The sequence below is a fragment of the Mustela putorius genome, unplaced genomic scaffold (assembly GCF_011764305.1).
Source record: "Mustela putorius furo isolate JIRA1106 unplaced genomic scaffold, ASM1176430v1.1 tig00000129_pilon_pilon_pilon, whole genome shotgun sequence".
Classification (NCBI taxonomy): Eukaryota; Metazoa; Chordata; class Mammalia; order Carnivora; family Mustelidae; genus Mustela; species Mustela putorius.
Genome location: NW_025421290.1, coordinates 2,611,421 through 2,632,034, shown reverse-complemented (window position 1 = coordinate 2,632,034; position 20,614 = coordinate 2,611,421). Strand labels below are relative to the sequence as shown.

At 35.2% G+C, this 20,614-nt stretch overlaps 1 protein-coding gene across 1 annotated transcript in view; it reads left to right on the top strand.

The window, feature by feature from the left end:
- The window catches only part of MDGA2 (MAM domain containing glycosylphosphatidylinositol anchor 2), an 871,541-nt gene that overhangs the window by 515,361 nt on the left and 335,566 nt on the right, over window positions 1–20,614 (top strand). The window contains exon 4 of the mRNA XM_004738721.3: window positions 1,506–1,702. Within this exon, the coding sequence (XP_004738778.1) occupies window positions 1,506–1,702 (197 nt within the window). The remainder of the gene's footprint in view (window positions 1–1,505; window positions 1,703–20,614) is intronic.

The following is a 20,614-nucleotide window of genomic DNA, read 5'->3' as shown; positions in this document are numbered from 1 at the left end:
CGGAAGTCTAAATGAAACCCCAATAATGATGATAGTAATAATAATAATAGCTAACTTTTATTAACATTTACTATGTGCCTAAGGCTTTAAGGACTAGCTCATTTAATTCTCTAACAGCCTTAATAGTAGGGTACCTTAATATTCCCAATTTATCGTTAAGGAAATTAAAGACCATTGAAGTTATGTAATCTTTCAGTTACAAAGCCAAAGGGGGCAAAATGGGGTGACATTAATATTTAAATACAACAAATGTTTACATCACACTTGGTAACTATATACTGAGTTTATATTAGCACATGGAACCAAGAGCTTGTTGTTTTAGTTTTTCCCACTTTTTTTTGCTGAGCTATAATTGTATTATATCAGTTTCAGGTGTACAACATGATGATTTGATATTTGTACATATTGCAAAATGATCAGCACAATAAGTTCAGTTACATCTATCATCATGCATAGGTACTGATTTTTTGTGTGTGTTTGTTTTTTCCTGTAATGACAGCTTTTAAGATTTACTCTCTTAGCAACTTTCAAATATACAATACAGTTGTTGTTTTAAGGCAAGTTCACTTCTTAATTTCTTTTTCTCTTAATGAAAGAACCTGGAATATGGTAAATCAGGGATTGGCAATCGATGCCAGACTATGACCCACGAGGCAAATCTGGTTGTGGCATCTGCATTTGTAAATAGTCTTACTGGGACTCAGCAACATTCATCATCCATTCATTTACTTACTGCCTTTGACTGCTATTACACTATAATAGTAGGCTTAGGTAGTTGAGAGGAAGACTCTCTGAACCCAAGTTCATACAAAGCCCCAAGATATTTATGTATTGTTCCCCCCCCCCCAGGAAATATTTACTAAACACTATGGTGTATGCCCCTTCTTGAGAATGCATGTAAGATGGCAAAAATTTAGTCCTCATATCCAGCGGTAGAAATATTAATGCCTTTTAACACTATCTTCTACTACCACATTTCAAAATAGCAAATACATTCTGGGAAATAAAATCTGAGATGAAGGAAAAACTTAACCCAGTATAAGATCATATTTCCTTACTATAAAGATAATAATTTATAAACATAATTCTTTGATTGCTTTAAATATTCCGATTATAAATGTTTGAAGAAGTATGTTAAGGGAGTCAGTTGAGCTGCTTGGTATTTATTTCTCTGTCACTATGTTTCATTGTTTTGGTTCATCTGTGAATTGGAGGGTCTTGGATTCTGATCTCTCTCATGGAGCTCTGTTGGAAATATACAGTCATTTGTACTATCTCAATAAGCAGAGATCTTAGGAAGCAACTATTATTCATCTTTATTGTCTATGATTGGAACTTTCTCTAAACATGTCCAGTAAACCAAATTTTAAAAAAATGAGTCTAGTGAAGTGCAATAAAATCAAATATGAAAATGCACCTTTGGTTAGATTTTATATGTGTAATATCGTTGTAACACATAACAGTGTCGTTTGGTTGTTTTTAATTTTTTTTTTTTTTTTTTTTAGATTTGGATGACCCAGTAGTAACTGTTCATCAAAGTATAGGTGAAGCTAAAGAACAATTTTACTATGAGAGAACAGTGTTCCTCCGGTGTGTGGCCAATTCAAATCCACCTGTTCGGTACAGCTGGAGACGTGGTCAGGAGGTATTACTACAAGGATCTGATAAAGGAGTTGAGATTTATGAGCCCTTCTTTACCCAGGTAGGAATTAAGGTATTTACACCCCATTCTGCTAGAATATGTTTCTAATTCAGGTAGCATGCAATATTATGTCTATTTGAAAAGACTCTCCAGCTCTGACCTTTTAAAAATCAGTATGTTCTTGACTGGAAGATAACTCAAATAGTAAAAGACAATTTGTTAATTTTTTATGTGCTCATTAAATTTAAAATGTTAACATTTGAAAAAAAATAAGTTAATGTATCCTAACTTGTATTTCTTTATAGGTTTACCTAGGTTTCACTATAAAGTGCATAATTTAACTTTCGCTGACTGCTTCATTTTTTGTGGTACATAGTTCTTGAAGGGAGAGATTTTGAGTTTCCTATTTGCAATGGCAAATACATTTTAAAGGAATGAAGAAATCTACTTGAAATCCATCTAGCTTTGGTTTTAGGAAAAAGTCTCTGATTTCTTTTGTTCATTTTGGGTTTTCACTTAGGTTAATAATAGAGCCTTAATTATGTAAAAACTAAAATATCTAATGCATCATTAACTTATTTAATAAAAAATTGAATTAATTTTACATGGAGTGAATGTGATATGGAATATTCTTCTGTAATATATATCAAGAGTGGAGAATTAGTAATTCTTAAGAAAGACACTTTATGGGAATATTTGAGTGCCATTACTATAAAGCTTTTTTGGTGACTGGAAAGGAAGCAAGCCTTATTAACAAAGAAAAATATTTTAATTTTAAAATAGTCTATGGAAAATTATCAAAATAATTGTGACCATGAATAACAAAAAATATATAGATAATAAAATAAACAGGGATTTGGCCCCATTATCTGTAGCTTTGAAATATGTGACTATCATAGGACAATTTACAACTAAATTTTATATATTATGAATATTCTACTGCAAAATATTAAAGATAAATATTATGTTTTACTCCTCAACTCTCAACTCTGTAATAACAGAAGGTCATTGTGAATTTTTTAAAATTTCTCTGCATCTCCTTTTGTACCATTAAATATATTTTCTTATGTAGTAAACCATTTACTTATAATGTCTGAGTCCTCACCCCTTTCAATTAATATAATTGCCAATGTTTAGATACTGACTGTGGAAGAATGCATGATATACAAAAAAGCATCTGAACACATCATATATACTTACACTGCCATTTGAGGGTGTAGAACAGCTGGGACTTACCAATATATAAATCTCTAAAAATCATTCTTGGATACTGAGACTACCATGACAGCCTGTTTTGATCTGACCCTCTCCTGACTCAGGTCAATATAGCATCAACTGCTTTCTGTCAACAGAGAGGATCACAGTTTCACACATTCTGCAACACTATAATTCATTCTTCAGTTTTTACTAATATTTATTTATTTAGAAATATTTATTTAGAAAATGAACAGAATATTTGTTAGTAGTATTTAGTTGCACGAGTGCCTCTAAGGTTTAGAAATAAGATAAATGATCACCTACCCCCTTTTTTCTATTGTCGATGTTTTTAAAGAATATATATGTTGTTTCTTCTAAGTTTTTATTTAATTCCAGTTAGTTAACATACAGTGTAATATTAGTTTTAGGTGTACAATATAGTAATTCAACACTTTCATATATCATTTGGTGCTCATCACAAGTGCCCTCCTTAATGACCATCACCTTTTTAAGCCATCCCCCCACTTACCTCTCTCTCCTCCTTCTGGTAACCATCTGTTCTCTATGATGAAGAGTCTCTTTCTTGATTTCTCTCTTTTATTTTTTTCCCTATTGTTTTTTTTTTTTCTTAAATTCCACATATGAATGAAATCATACAGTATTTGTCTTTTTCTCACTGACATTTCACTTAGCATACTCTGTAGTTCTCTTCATGTCTTGGCAAGTGGCAAGATTTCATCCTTTTTTATAGCTGAGTAATATTCCATTGTGTATATGTACCACATCTTATTCATCCATTCATTAGTTGATGGACACTTGAACTGCTTCTATATCTTGGCTATCATAAATAATGCTGCAATTAACACAGGGGTACATGTATCCCTTTGTGGTAGTGTTCTTATATTTGGGTAAATTGCCAATAGAGCAATTGCCAAGTCATAAAGTAGTTCTGTTTTTAACTTTCTGAGAAACCTCTATAAGACTTTTTTCCACCTTGACTACATCCATTTGCATTTCCACCAACAGTGCATGAGTGTTCCTTTTTCTCCACATACTCTCCAACACCTACTGTTTCTTGTTTTTTCATTGGTTTTTGTTTGTTTGTTTGTTTGTTTGTTTAATTTAGCCATTCTGGTGGATGTGAGATGATAACACATTGTGGTTTTGATTTGCATTTCCCTGATGGTAGATGATGATGAGCATCTCTTCATGTGTCTGTTGGCGATCGGTGTGTCTTCTTTGGAGAAATGTCAGTTTTCTGCCCATTTTTAAATTGGACTTTTTGTTTTTTGGATGTTGAGTTTTATAAGTTCTTTATATGTTTTTGATACTAACCCTTTATCAGATATGTCATTTGCAAATATCTTCTCTTATTTCATGTATATTGTTAAAATTTAGAAAATGTGTTTTCCTCTAGAATCTTGTGAAACATTATAACTTTTACAGATACTAAGTTAACACTGTATAGCCATTTCTTACCTATAGGTAGATCTGATCCCTTGGACATGTATACATGGGCTCTGTATAAATTTGGGAGAACAATTATACTGTAAAAATTATTGGGCATTTGTTTATTAAACAAGCACAATGAAACATCCCATTCATTCTTTTGAATCTGTTTCTAGCTTCTATGTTAGCTTCTCTTAAAAACCATCTTATGAGAACTCTCAAATAGCTGTAACACATTCTGCCTTGTAAAAATAACTTTTATTTTTTCTTCCTCTTCTTTCTTCATTCTTTTATGAGAAAACAACTTTTAAATTTGAACATTTCAGAACAGAATATCAGTCTTTACTGTTCTTTATAAGACAAGCTTTCTCTGTGGTGGCTGGGCTCATAACTCTGCTGCTTAGACCATCTGAATCCATTCTCTTAAAAAGTATTTAAGGAAAAATCAGACTTTCTTGCAAAATTCTGTGTTCTGGATTCACCTGATGTAGTTGAAAATTACCAAATAACATGCAGTTTAGCTCCTTTGAAAAGATATATTTCCTGCTTTTGGTTCCTGTGTTGCTTATCTCTCCCCCTGAAATAGCTACTTTGTATTTGTATCTGTCCTAAAAATTCATGTAGCAGCAAGGAATGCTTCCATAATTCTATGTTATGAATGTACTTAATTTGTTAATATCAAATGTGTTTTGTAGACCAAACTAATAGAAACTCAAATAGCAGCACATGGATAATTTAGTTCTTACAGCCATAGAGAATGTTGGTTTTCTCATAAATAAAATACTATCAATGGTTTTACGTCATATCACAGGTGATATACTGCATATAGACCTGATATACACAAGTACAACTGTATCACAAAACTTTCATTATCTCTCCATGGACATTTATAGTAGTGGAATAACGGGCTGCCATGCTCTATTACCCCAAACATCTGTCTAATCATTTAAAAATAAAAATCTGGGGCACTTGGGTGGCCCAGTGTGTTAAGCTTCTGACTCTTGGTTTCAGCTCAGGTCATGATCTCAGGGTCATGAGGTCGAGCCCTGCACTGGGCTCCCCACTGAGCATGGAGCCTGCTTGGGAATCTCTGTCTCCCTCTCCCCTCTCTCTCTGCCCTCTCCCACACACTCTCATGTAAGTATACATGCATGCTATCTTTCTCTCTCAAAAAATAAACAAAAAACCAAATAAATGAGGGGAGGAGTCAAGATGGTGGAGAAGTAGCAGGCTGAGACTACTTTAGCTAGCCGGAGATCAGCTAGATAGCTTATCTAAAGATTGCAAACACCTGCAAATCCATCGGCAGATGGAAGAGAAGAAGTACAGCAATTCTGGAAACAGAAAAACAACCACTTTCTGAAAGGTAGGACCAGCGGAGAAGTAAATCCAAAGTGACTGAAGATAGACCCCGGGGGGAGGGGCCGGCTCCCGGCAAGCGGCGAAGAAATGGAGCACAAAATCAGGACTTTTAAAAGTCTGTTCCGCTGAGGGACATCGCTCCAGAGGCTAAACTGGGGCGAAGCCCACGCGGGGTAAGCGTGGCCTCAGGTCCCGCAGGGTCACAGAAGGATCGGGGGTGTCTGAGTGTCGCAGAGCTTGCGGGTATTGGAACGGGAAAGCCGGCTACAGAGACAGAGCCGACAGTAAGCTCACAACTCGGTGTTGCCTTGAACTGGTCGCAGGCTCAGTGAGCTCGGAGCGCGGCCGGAGGTCAGGCAGACGGGAGTAACTGGGAGCTGTTCTTTGAGAGCACACTGAGGAGTGGGGCCCTGGCTCTTGGCTCCTCCGGGCTGGAGACCAGGAGGCTGCCATTTGTATTCCCGTCCTCCGAGCGCTCAGGGAACAAAAGCTCCTGAAAGCAAACCTGAGTGGATTACTCAGCCCGGCCCCTGGTAAGGGCGGTGCAATTCCGCCTGGGGCAAAGACACTTGAGAATCACTACACCAGGCCCCTCCCCCAGAAGATGAACAAGAAATCCAGCCGAGACCAAGTTCACCTACCAAGGAGTGCAGTTTCAATACCAGGGAGAGCAGCAGAATTCTAGCGGAGGAAAAAGCAAAGCACGGAACTCATGGCTTTTTCCCTGTGATTTTTTTTAGTCTTGCAGTTAATTTAATTTTTTTCTTTTTCATTTTTGTTTTTTTTCTCGCCTTCTGGTAAAATTTTTTTTTAACTTTTACCTTTTTCTTTTTTAACGTTTTTTAACAAGTTTATCTAATATATATATTTTTTCTTGTTTATATTTTTCTTTATTTGTTTTCTTTTTTAAAATTCTTTTCTTTTTTTAATTCTTTTCTTTTTTTTTTTTTCTTTCTTCCTTTTTGAAGCTCTTTTTATCCCCCTTCTCCCCCCTCACGATTTGGGATGTCTTCTAATTTGGTTAAAGCATATTTTCCTGGGGTTGTTGCCACGCATTTAGTATTTTACTTGCTCCTTCATATACTCTTATCTGGACAAAATGACAAGACGGAAAAATTCACCACAAAAAAAAGAACAAGAGGCAGTACCGAAGGCTAGGGACCTAATCAATACAGACATTGGTAAAATGTCAGATCTAGAGTTCAGAATGACAATTCTCAAGGTTCTAGCCAGGCTCAAAAAAGGCATGGAAGACATTAGAGAAACCCTCTCAGGAGATATAAAAGCCCTTTCTGGAGAAATAAAAGAACTAAAATCTAACCAAGTTGAAATCAAAAAAGCTATTAATGAGGTGCAATCAAAAATGGAGGGCCTCACTGCTAGGATAAATGAGGCAGAAGAAAGAATTAGTGATATAGAAGACCAAATGACAGAGAATAAAGAAGCTGAGCAAAAGAGGGACAAACAGCTACTGGACCATGAGGGGAGAATTTGAGAGATAAGTGACACCATAAGATGAAACAACATTAGAATAATTGGGATTCCAGAAGAAGAAGAAAGAGAGAGGGGAGCAGAAGTTATACTGGAGAGAGTTATTGGGGAGAATTTCCCCAATATGGCAAAGGGAACGAGCATCAAAATTCAGGAGGTTCAGAGAACGCCCCTCAAAATCAATAAGAATAGGCCCATACCCCGTCACCTAATAGTAAAATTTACAAGTCTCAGTGACAAAGAGAAAATCCTGAAAGCAGCCCGGGAAAAGAAGTCTGTAACATACAATGGTAAAAATATTAGATTGGCAGCTGACTTATCCATAGAGACCTGGCAGGCCAGAAAGAGCTGGCATGATATTTTCAGAGCACTAAGTGAGAAAAACATGCAGCCAAGAATACTATATCCAGCTAGGCTATCATTGAAAATAGAAGGAGAGATTAAAAGCTTCCAGGACAAACAAAAACTGAAAGAATTTGCAAACACCAAACCAGCTCTACAGGAAATCTTGAAAGGGGTCCTCTAAGCAAAGAGAGAGCCTACAAGTGGTAGATCAGAAAGGAACAGAGACCATATACAGTAACAGTCACCTTACAGGCAATACAATGGCACTAAATTCATATCTCTCAATAGTTACCCTGAATGTGAATGGGATAAATGCCCCTGTCAAAAGACACAGGGTATCAGAATGGATAAAAGAATAAAACCCATCTATATGTTGCCTCCAAGAAACTCATTTTAAGCCCGTAGACACCTCCAGATTTAAAGTGATGGGGTGGAAAAGAATTTACCATGCTAATGGACATCGGAAGAAAGCAGGAGTAGCAATCCTTATATCAGATCAATTAGATTTTAAGCCAAAGACTATAATAAGAGATGAGGAAGGACACTATATCATACTCAAAGGGTCTGTCCAACAAGAAGATTTAACAATTTTAAATATCTATGCCCCCAACGTGGGAGCAGCCAACTATATAAACCAATTAATAACAAAATCAAAGAAACACATCAACAATAATACAATAATAGTAGGGGACTTTAACACTCCCCTCACTGAAATGGACAGGTCATCCAAGCAAAAGATCAGCAAGGAAATAAAGGCCTTAAACGACACACTGGACCAGATGGACATCACTGATATATTCAGAACATTTCATCCCAAAGCAATAGAATACACATTCTTCTCTAGTGCACATGGGACATTCTCCAGAATAGATCACATCCTCGGTCCTAAATCAGGACTCAACTGGTATCAAAAGATTGGGATCATTCCCTGCATATTTTCAGACCACAATGCTCTAAAGCTAGAACTCAACCACAAAAGGAAGTTTGAAAAGAACCCAAATACATGGAGACTAAACAGCATCCTTTTAAAGAATGAATGGGTCAACCGGGAAATTAAAGAAGAATTGAAAAAAGTCATGGAAACAAATGATAATGAAAATACACCGGTTCAAAATCTATGGGACACAACAAAGGCAGTCCTGAGAGGAAAACATATAGCGGTACAAGCCTTTCTCAAGAAACAAGAAAGGTCTCAGGTATACAACCTAACCCTACACCTAAAGGAGCTGGAGAAAGAACAAGAAAGAAACCCTAAGCCCAGCAGGAGAAGAGAAATCATAAAGATCAGAGCAGAAATCAATGAAATAGAAACCAAAAAAACAATAGAACAAATCAACGAAAGTAGGAGCTGGTTCTTTGAAAGAATTAATAAAATTGATAAACCCCTGGCCCGACTTATCAAAAAGAAAAGAGAAAGGACCCAAATAAATAAAATCATGAATGAAAGAGGAGAGATCACAACTAACACCAAAGAAATACAACTATTATAAGAACATACTATGAGCAACACTACATCAACAAATTTAACAATCTTGAAGAAATGGATGCATTCCTAGAAACATATAAACTACCATAACTGAACCAGGAAGAAATAGAAAGCCTGAACAGACCCATAACCAGTAAGGAGATTGAAACAGTCATTAAAAATCTCCAAACAAACAAAAGCCCAGGGCCAGATGGCTTCCCGGGGGTTTTCTACCAAACACTTAAAGAAGAACTAATTCCTATTCTCCTGAAACTGTTCAAAAAAATAGAAATGGAAGGAAAACTTCCAAACTCATTTTATGAGGCCAGCATCACCTTGATCCCAAAATCAGACAAGGATCCCATCAAAAAAGAGAGCTATAGACCGATATCCTTGATGAACACAGATGCGAAAATACTCAACAAAATACTAGCCAATAGGATTCAACAGTACATTAAAAGGATTATTCGTCACGACCAAGTGGGATTTATTCCAGGGCTACAAGGTTGGTTCAACATCCACAAATCAGTCAATGTGATACAACACATCAATAAAAGAAAGAACAAGAACCATATGATACTCTCAATAGATGCTGAAAAAGCATTTGACAAAGTACAGCATCCCTTCCTGATCAAAACTCTTCAAAGTGTAGGGATAGAGGGCACATACCTCAATATCATCAAAACCATCTAGGAAAAACCCACCGCAAATATCATTCTCCATGGAGAAAAACTGAAAGCTTTTCCGCTAAGGTCAGGAACACGGCAGGGATGTTCATTATCACCACTGCTATTCAACATAGTACTAGAGGTCCTAGCCTCAGCAATCAGACAACAAAAGGAAATTAAAGGAATCCAAATTGGCAAAGAAGAAGTCAAATTATCACTCTTCACAGATGATATGATAGTATATGTGGAAAACCCAAAAGACTCCACTCCAAAACTGCTAGAACTTATACAGGAATTCAGTAAAGTGTCAGGATATAAAATCAATGCACAGAAATCAGTTGCATTTCTCTACACCAACAGCGAGACAGAAGAAAGAGAAATTAAGGAGTCAATCCCATTTACAATTGCACCCCAAACCATAAGATACCTAGGAATAAACCTAACCAAAGAGGCACTGAATCTATACTCGGAAAAGTATAAAGTACTCATGAAAGAAATTGAGGAAGACACAAAGAAATGGAAAAATGTTCCATGCTTCTGGATTGGAAGAATAAATATTGTGAAAATATCTATGCGACCTAAAGCAATCTACACATTTAATGCAATTCCTATCAAAGTACCATCCATCTTTTTCAAAGAAATGGAACAAATAATTCTAAAATTTATATGGAACCAGAAAAGACCTCGAATAGCCAAAGGGATATTGAAAAAGAAAGCCAACGTGTGGCATCACAATTCCGGACTTCAAGCTCTATTACAAAGCTGTCATCATCAAGACAGCATGGTACTGGCACAAAAACGGACACATAGATCAATGGAACAGAATAGAGAGCCCAGAAATAGACCCTTAACTCTACAGTCAACTAATCTTCGACAAAGCAGGAAAGAATGTCCAATGGAAAAAAGACAGCCTCTTCAATAAATGGTGCTGGAAAAATTGGACAGCCACATGCAGAAAAATGAAATTGGACCATTTCCTTACACCACACACAAAAATAGACTCAAAATGGATGAAGGACATCAATGTGCAAAAGGAATCCATCAAAATCCTTGAGGAGAACACAGGCAGCAACCTCTTCGACCTCAGCCGCAGCAACATCTTCCTAGGAACAACGCCAAAGGGAAGGGAAGCAAGGGAAAAAATGAACTATTGGGATTTCATCAAGATCAAAAGCTTTTGCACAGCAAAGGAAACAGTTAACAAAATCAAAAGACAACTGACAGAATGGGAGAAGATATTTGCAAACGACATATCAGATAAAGGACTAGTGTCCAGAATCTATAAAGAACTTAGCAAACTCAACACCCAAAGAACAAATAATCCAATCAAGAAATGGGCAGAGGACATGAACAGACATTTCTGCAAAGAAGACATCCAGATGGCCAACAGACACATGAAAAAGTGCTCCATATCACTCGGCATCAGGGAAATACAAATCAATACCACAATGCGATATCACCTCACACCAGTCAGAATGACTAAAATCAACAAGTCAGGAAATGACAGATGCTGGCGAGGATGCGGAGAAAGGGGAACCCTCCTACACTGTTGGTGGGAATGCAAGCTGGTGCAGCCACTCTGGAAAACAGCATGGAGGTTCCTCAAAATGTTGAAAATAGAACTGCCCTATGACCCAGCAATTGCACTATTGGGTATTTACCCTAAAGATACAAATGTAGTGATCCAAAGGGGCACATGCACCAGAACGTTTATAGCAGCAATGTCCACAATAGCCAAACTATGGAAAGAACCTAGATGTCCATCAACAGATGAATGGATCAAGAAGATGTGGTATATATACACAATGGAATACTATGCAGCCATCAAAAGAAATGAAATCTTGCCATTTGCGACAACATGGATGGAACTAGAGCGTATCATGCTTAGCGAAATAAGTCAAGCAGAAAAAGACAACTATCATATGATCTCCCTGATGTGAGGAAGTGGTGATGCAACATGGGGGCTTAAGTGGGTACGAGAAGAATAAATGAAACAAGATGGGATTGGGAGGGAGACAAACCATAAGTGACTCTTAATCTCACAAAACAAGCTGAGGGTTGCTGGGGGGAGGGGGTTTGGGAGAAGGGGGTGGGATTATGGGCATTGTTGGGGGTATGTGCTTTGGTGAGTGCTGTGAAGTGTGTAAACCTGGTGATTCACAGACCTGTACCCCTGGGGATAAAAATATATGTTTATAAAAAATAAAAAATTTAAAAAATACCAAATAAATTAAAATGTAAATGTAATAAAATCTTTTTTCTGCTTTAATCCCTCCAGTGGCTTTCAAATATTTATGATAAATGCAAATAATGTATTGCTACCTAGATCATGTTTTACTTTGCTCTTCCTTGCTCTCTCTTTCTTAATCCATACTTCACTCATACGATTTCTACTAGCCAACCATGTCTATGCCTGGGGTCTCCATGTTATTAATTCTTCTTCATGTTTGCTTAGATAATATGCCAGGGGCCTTCTTCTTCTTCTTCTTTTTTTTTTTTTTTTTTTAAGATTTTATTTATTTATATGATAGAGAGAGAGCACATGTGCAAGCAGTGGGAGTGGCAGGGAGTGGGAGAAGCAGACTCCCTGCTGAATAGAGGGCCCAACACTTGCCTTAATCCCCGGACCCTGGGATCATGAGCAGAGCTGAAAGCGGCCACTTTTAACAGACTGAGACAACCGAAGCACCTGGCAGGAGCCTTCTTAACACTGAAGACGTCACCTTAGAAAGGCTTCCCTTACACATATCTCTGAAGTAATATTCCTTGCTTTCCACATTGTAAATGTGGAAGTTGTATTTTATTTTTCCCATAGCGCTGAATCCATCAAATTATCTCATTTGTGTGTTTGGACATAAACTCACTAATTATAGAGACTTTATCTTTTCAATAGCTCAAAGAGTGCCCAACACATGGAATATTCTCAGTAAATATATGTTAAATGTTCAGCCAGCACTTCCGTGGAGAAGTCTTGATTTTGAGATATGGTACAAATAAAACTGAATTCAAGTTACTAGTAACTCATGAGTCACTCTCTGTAATTCCATCCCTCTTGACCCTCTGAAGACGTCTCAGTGAAGTGTGAATGAGAATGATGTTATAATTGGTTCCACCTTAATGTATTTAGTTTCTAAACTGCTACTGATTTTCTAGTTAGTTTTTAATTGATTTCTAGTCTAATTTCACTATGTCAGAAAGCACACTCTGAACAGTTGTAATCTTTAGAAATTTGTCGAGATTTGCATTATGCTAAGCCTATGATCTGTTTTCATATATGGTCTATGTGCAGTCTCAAGAATGTGCGCTTCACATTTGTTTTGTGTCAGATAGGTCACATTTGTTATTGTGTTGTTCAGATTTCCTTTGTATTTTCTGATTTTTGTGTCTGCTGTTTTAAAAAACTATTTACAGAAGTTAATGTCTATTAATATGGCTGTCTATTTGTCTCATCTTTATTTATTTTTATTTATATAAGGCAATTCTTGCCTTATATATTTTGAAGGCATATTAATAGTACATATGGATATAGAATTATAATTTCCTGCTAGTTTACCTAAGTATGTTATCTTCCTACGCATATTATCTTCTTGATAATATGCTTCCTGATAGATTATCTAAGATATTTTATCTTCCTGGTAGATTATCATTAAGAGTGTCCGTTTGTACCTCTGAAAAAATGCTTCTTGCCGTAAAGACTGTTTGTCGTTCACTAATTTAAGAAGGTATACAGGTTTTTACGTTTTTATTTGAATTCCAGTTAGTTTCAGGTGTTCACTATAGTGGTCTAGCACTTCCACACAATGCCCTGTGGTCATGACAAGTGACATCCTTGATCCCCATCACCTGTTGCACCCATCCTTCCAATGCACCACCCTTCCGGTAACCATGAGTATGTTCTCTATAGTTCAGTCCGTTTGTTGATGAGCCTCTCTTTTGGTTAGTCTTTGGCTTATTTTGGGGGTTGGGTAAAATGGCAAATACTCACCTTTTACTTTCAAAATTTAGGTGTCTTTATGATATGTCACTTGTAATCAATATTTAGATTTTGTTGTTTTATTCTGGTAGGACAGGTCTTAGTTTTTAGCATATGTGACGCTTTGGTTTTGTTTTGTTTTCTTGTACGTGACCCACCTATTTTATTTTACTTGTCTATTCTTGCCTTCTTTTGGATTTAGCAAATATTTTTAATTATTCCATTTACTCCTCTATGTAAGAGTCGTAAGTTATCATAGTATATTTTATTGGTTACATTAAAAATTACACCTTGCCTCCTTGATTATTACTTTATCACTTCTTCAGTAATGATAGGAACTTAACATACTTTAACAATATGTACCCCTTTTGTATTTTATGTTATTTTTGTCTAGCGTTTTAACTTTGTTTTAAAATCAGCAAGATAATATCATTTTGTGCTCTAAAAAAATATTCATTTATATTCATTTTGAGTTAGTTTTTGTTTATGGTGTGAAGTAATGGTTGAGGTTCATTTTTTAGAGATAAATATACATGTGTTCTCCCACCATTTATTAAAAAGATCATTCACCACTAAATTTCTTTGGCACGTAAATTGAAAATCAATTGGCCCTGTATATTAGGGTCTATTTCTGAACAATTTATTCTGCTTCATTGATTTATATGTCTGTCTTTATGCTAATATGCCACACTGTCTTAATTACTGTGGCTTTATAATAAGTCTTGAAATCAGAAAGAGTAAAACTTCCAAGTATATTCATTCTTTTCAGAACTTATTTTAATGTTTTGGCCTTGTATTTGCACCTAAATTTTAGGATCATTTTGCCAATTTCTACTAAAATTCTGTTAAGATTTTGAATACAGTCGTGTTGAATCTATAGATCAGTTTGAGAAGATTGCTTGCTATTGAACCAAGATGACGGATACTGGCAGTGTATTATAATCAAGCACAGAAAAACTCAATCTTCCTCATTTTGATTTTAGTGCTTTATCGTGTATAATACTGCTTTACGAAGGATCTGAGGGCATATGTAAAATTTTCTGGCCAATTTTACTTAGAGTTATCAACTTTTAAGATATAAGTTTGAGTCTCTTTGTCTATATGTATATTTATCATAAGTGCATAGGAACCTGGTTATTGACTTAAGAAATTCTCAAGAGTTTCTTATAAAGAAATTGCGTCTCAGGGGTAAGGCAGACAGGTGTAGACAGCTACCTGGAAATCCCGAGGTTTCGTTTTCAATGGGCACAGTCAGTTTACTTTTGTGCAGGAAACACAAATACAGATTTTCACGGAGACTAATCTGGTCATATATATATATATATATACATACACACATACATACATACATATATATAAATCTGTCTGGTAGTATGAAAATAAGAACTGGTGAAGTTTGCTGTTCATGTCCCATATCTTAGAAAACAGTACAATGCCTATTGTTAGAATTCTGTATTTGGCCTTCTGGGCTGCCATTTGGAAGCTCTACTCAAGTCCACAGTTTCTTTAGGAGGGATGCAGTGGTACTTATGATAATATTACTAGTATTTTTTTTTAAGATTTTATTTATTTATTTGACAGAGAGAGAGTGTAAGAGAGACCATAAGAGGGGAGACGGTCAGAGGGAGAAGCAGACTCCCCATGGACCTGGGAGCCCGATGTGGGACTCGATCCCAGGATTCCAGGATCATGACCTGAGCCGAAGCCTCAACCAGCTGAGCCACACAGGCACCCCAATAATATAACCAGTCTTACATGACTCCAAACACAGAGAATTATGGAATAGGCAGTTTTCCTCTAAAAGGTCTATTGAATGACAAAATTAGAATTAGTAGATCAAAAATTCTGGGGCTGGAATTTTTATAATACAGATGAACATGATACAGGGCACACTTTTTTTGCCCATGAATCTCCTTGATGGCAAACAACATCCTCATTTGTAGCCTCTAACCCACTTGGAAATTTGGAAAGACTGTGAATTATGGTTGACCAGCAGTAGAAAGCAGCAAAATGAACTTAGCTTGTGGTCTTTATTTTTACAATGATAAAATGTAATTTTTATGAAGGTTCTAATTTAAAATGTTATCATATCTATTCTTTTTCTCTACGGTGGAATGTAAACCCACACTTTTCTAAGCGACTATCCAGAATTGTGTTATTGATTTAAAGGCATTATTCGTTTATTCTACATATCAAATTTGCTCGAGATTTGAAATTAATTCTGTGTTATATCCTTGAAATATTTCCTAAGATATATTTGCCTCCCTATAATGGCTTTGGCATTTATAATGAGATAGGAATGGTATTTATTGCTTGTTATGCTAGTGTTTTTATGTGTGTATTTATGAATATATAAAATTCTTAGGTGTTATTGATTTCTTGGATAGTTCTTTCCTATTAACTACTGTGTAAACTTCATGATTGAAAAACTTTCCATATTAACATCATTTGTTTTGGAGCACTTTAGTAATATTTTAAATTATTCCCAACAGATCCTATGACCTTGTGGCTTCCTAATGTAAATAAGATCCAGTTAAAATAACTGAGATCTACTATGTGTAAGATATGGGAACTCTCTGCCAGAGATATAGAAGTTACTAGGTACGGCTCCTCCTCTGCTAACTTTGTTGATATGTATGGGGAGAACTTAAGGTAAATAATGATTATGATTCAAAGTAGAAATCACTGTCAAAATAGAGGCACACAATAATGCCATGGAGAAAGCATTCAAGGTAGAAAATAATAGTATCTGTAATAATACAGAAGGAAGACAATACTTCCAGGATTGGGTGGTGTTTCTCTGGTTGGCTGGATCAATAACTGATGTAGGCAGGGAAGAGTAGACTATAAGCTGGGACAGTATACTAGGATTCTATTGTAGAATAATCCACATTACAGATCATAGTGTGCTTATTTTTTAACATTAGAAAATAAATTCTTAAGGATGTTATGTTTTGTTCTTTAATACTGATGTCTTGTTTTATATTAAGGATAATTTCCCCATTCATATTAATTATATCAATTTGAATCAAATATTTATTTTACTATCCTGTTGAGTGAGAAAATCTTACTTATACTTTTTTTTTATATAACTCATGTTTCTGAGGTAAAATTGGCCTGAGTTCCTAAGTCTGATAGAATTTATAAGAACATAATGTAATAAATTTAAGAGGAATAATTATGCATTTATACTTCTTCATACTGAAGATGTAAGCTAATATATAGTGTCAATTTATAAATTAATAATAAATTAGTTATTAGAAATAGAAAAATGATTGTGAATTAAAAGGTTTTAATTTTTTTACTGGTATTGGAAAATAAATAATTATAAATTTCTAATTCATTTTATGAGAATTTTAGAATTAGTGCTATAGGAGTATTTTACTACACAATGTCAACAGTGGTAAGGCCTACTGACTAATATATAGAATATCTTCCTTCCTTTTTAAATTTTATTTACAAAAAGTAGTTTTAAGAGCTTAAAACTATAGGTATTGCAAATAATTTGGTCAATATTAAAGAAAATGTACTTAAATTTTATAAACTGCACACATTTTTGCTATTTTTCTAGAACTTTTCATAAAGATTTTCATGACATCATCTTGTGTATTGTAATTATATCATCTAATTACAAGACCGAACATATTTACGTCAATTACATAATTAGTTATAATTAGGCTAATTAGACTAATTATACAATTAGACAATAATCAACTGAAAATTCCTTTTTACAAATCATGGAAATTCACATGGAAAAAGCCTTCTATCATCACAGAATATTAAATGTATATGAGCAAAAGAATAAAATCAATTTTATGTGATAAAACCAGTTATAAGTAGTAAAGTCTAATCGGTATAAATCTATATTCAAATGTATACATACATGACATTTGATAGCATATATATGTATGCACACATATATTGATATATTTTGTTATGCAATATGCTATATATATATCTTTTTAATATAATGGACTTTGGGAAATGTTTATTGAGGGGAACAAGGTAATCCTGAATGTCTTCATCATTTCCAGGATGTAGTAAATTAATTAAGTAGGTAAGGTTCAAATTTTCCCATAACTCACCATGTTGTTTTCTGTATTCCTTCAATAGGCTTTGTCTGTATTAGCCCCTCTCACTCTTTGGCATGCTGCCTAATCTTACATATTCACTTAGATGGCTATCCGGTAGGTTCACATATCTTGGTACCTTATTTTCTGAATACTAGATATAAATTTCTTAGGTCACCCAGAATAATTCTCCAATCCCATGATAGCTGAATAACCCAACTATCATGGATCTAAAGTTCACAGTAAAAGTTATTCTTTTTTTTTTTGTCTTTTCTTCTCATGTGCCTATTTTCCTGCTCCATTCTGCATAAGAATTAACTAGAATATGCTGTGTGCAAACCATTATATTTATTGGGCCATACTTGTTGTGGGAGTTATCTAGAAGGGCAACATGAATCCTCTTTTTAAGGCTTAACAATATGTATTCTTACTTTTGAGTAATATAAACACCAGGCACATTCCTGATCACAAAAACATAGGTACACAAAACATTTCAGGAATACATCTACTACAGTAGTAACCTCTGTATTTTAATGGCCAGAGCATCATTGCTGTTGGTTCAGATGTATCTGACTGTTTTGTATATTTCCTTCCCTTGTGACTTATTTCCCATTTACATTTTCTAATTCATAACTGACTATAATTCTGTGGATGGCCCCTAACTCAGCTTTATAAATCTATATTTCAGCCTCACCTAATGTTAAGAATTTTTTATTCCTATTACTACTTGAGTCAATATGGTTAAGCAATGTTGACTGAAAGCTTATGTGCAAGGCAGTGGTTGGGTATCTATTTTTTTCTAGTCAGCAATCTTGACTGAATTGACAGCATATACTCCACAAATGACAGGGGTGGAATGTCAGGTGAAGTTATCTCATATAATGGAAAAGCCAGATCGATACAAATATCTAATTCAAAAAAAAAAGCAAAATAAAAGTGAAAAAATATACAAAGCAAATGACAGAAAACATATACAGACAGTCCCCAGTTTGTGATGGTTCAATTTACGTTTTTTTGACTTTACAATGGTGTGAAAGTGATACAAATTCAAGAGAAACCATACTTCAGATTTTGAATTTTGGTCTTCTCAGGGCTAGTGATATACAGTTAGATACTGTTCTTGTGATGCTGGCAGCATAAATGAGCCAGAGTGCCCAGTCAGCCATGTGATCACAACAAGAGTGATACCCAACTGATCACAACCAATACCCGTATAGCCATTCTGTTTTTACTTACAGTATCATATTCAATTAATTATCTGAGATAGTCAACACTTTATTATAAATGGTCTTTATGCCAGGTGATTTTGCCCACCTGCAGGGAAATATAAGGGTTCTGGGCATGTTTAGGGTAATTGGGCTAATCTATGACATTTGGTATATTAGTTATATTAAATGCATTTTCTTTTTTTTTAATTTTTTATTTTTTATAAACATATATTTTTATCCCCAGGGGTACAGGTCTGTGAATCGCCAGGTTTACACACTTCACAGCACTCACCAAAGCACATACCATTCCCAATGTCCATAACCCCACCCCCCTTCTCCCAACCCCCTTCCCCCCAGCAACCCTCAGTTTGTTTTGTGAGATTAAGAGTCACTTATGGTTTGTCTTATTACATGCATTTTCAACTTACAGTATTTTCAACTTAGGATGAATTTATCAAAGATCATTCTCTCTTCGCTGCGTAAGGTCAAGGAACAGAATTTCCAAGCACATCATTCCCTCTATGGTTGTAGTTAATTTTAAGTCAAGAAACTGGCTATTTCTTAATATATAACAGACAGGAAGTGCATGACTAACCTAACATTTAAAGGATTTGGCTGTTTCTCATACAATTTTTATTTTTTACCAAGAACAGGGAGGAGCAGGAGAGTTGGCCATGTGTTCATTCTAATAATCCACTTGAAAATATTCAAATGTAGAAAAATTACAGAGAAAAAATCAGTATCTGATTATTAATGTGACAAGTTTAATAGGAAGGGTAGAGAAATGAGAAAGTAATAAGGATAATACAAGAAATATAGCAACATAAGCAAAGGACCAAGTGCTTAGTGAAGAATAAAGTCTAATTTTTATAGATTTTATGTTTTTACCTTTTATTTTAAAAGTCATTTTGATTATATATTATGACTACATTTCTTCTTGAAGGATATAATGGGTGGAAAAGACTGAATTTTAGTGCATTCTTAATCAACAAATAATTTATTAAGCAATGGATAGGAAAATTTCTTACTATGTATTGTGAGAGAAACAGGATACCTCTATCCCAGGGGCCTTACGATTCATTTAAAGAACTTAAGGCAACCACTGAATGGTAACTCACAAGTAAGCACTAAATATTGACTTATGAACAGAGGGCATGTGATGTGATGAGCACTGAGTGTGATACGCAATTGATGAATTATTGAACACTACCTCTGAAACTAATGATGTACTGTATGTTGGCTAGTAAAAATTTTAAATTAATTAATTAATTAATTAATAGATGTCTTAGTATAAAAATGCAATGAAAGTTCCAAAGAAAGTAAAAATTTACTTCTAATTGGGAAGGTCAGAAAAGAGTGGAGAATATGTACAAATCTTTTTGAACTGCACCTTGGTTAAGCTGGGAACAGAAAAAGATGCATATCAGGGGTTGGGGAGTGTTTTCTTTCTTCTTTTTCCTAAAGAATTATTTATTTATTTTAGGGGGGGAGGAGCAGAGGGGGAGAAGAGAGAGAGAGAGAGACTTTCAAGAAGACTTCCCGCCGAGCAGAGAGCCCAATGCAGGGCTCCATCTCAGGACCCTGAGATTATGACCTGAGCCAAAATCAAAAGCCAGATGCTTACTGACTGTGCCATCCAGGCACCCTGGGAGTGTTTTCTTTAAAGATGACAGAATTGAATATTATAAAAAGACAGTTCAAAATAGTGATGAAACTTAATTGATGGGAATGAGGAGTTTGAGGA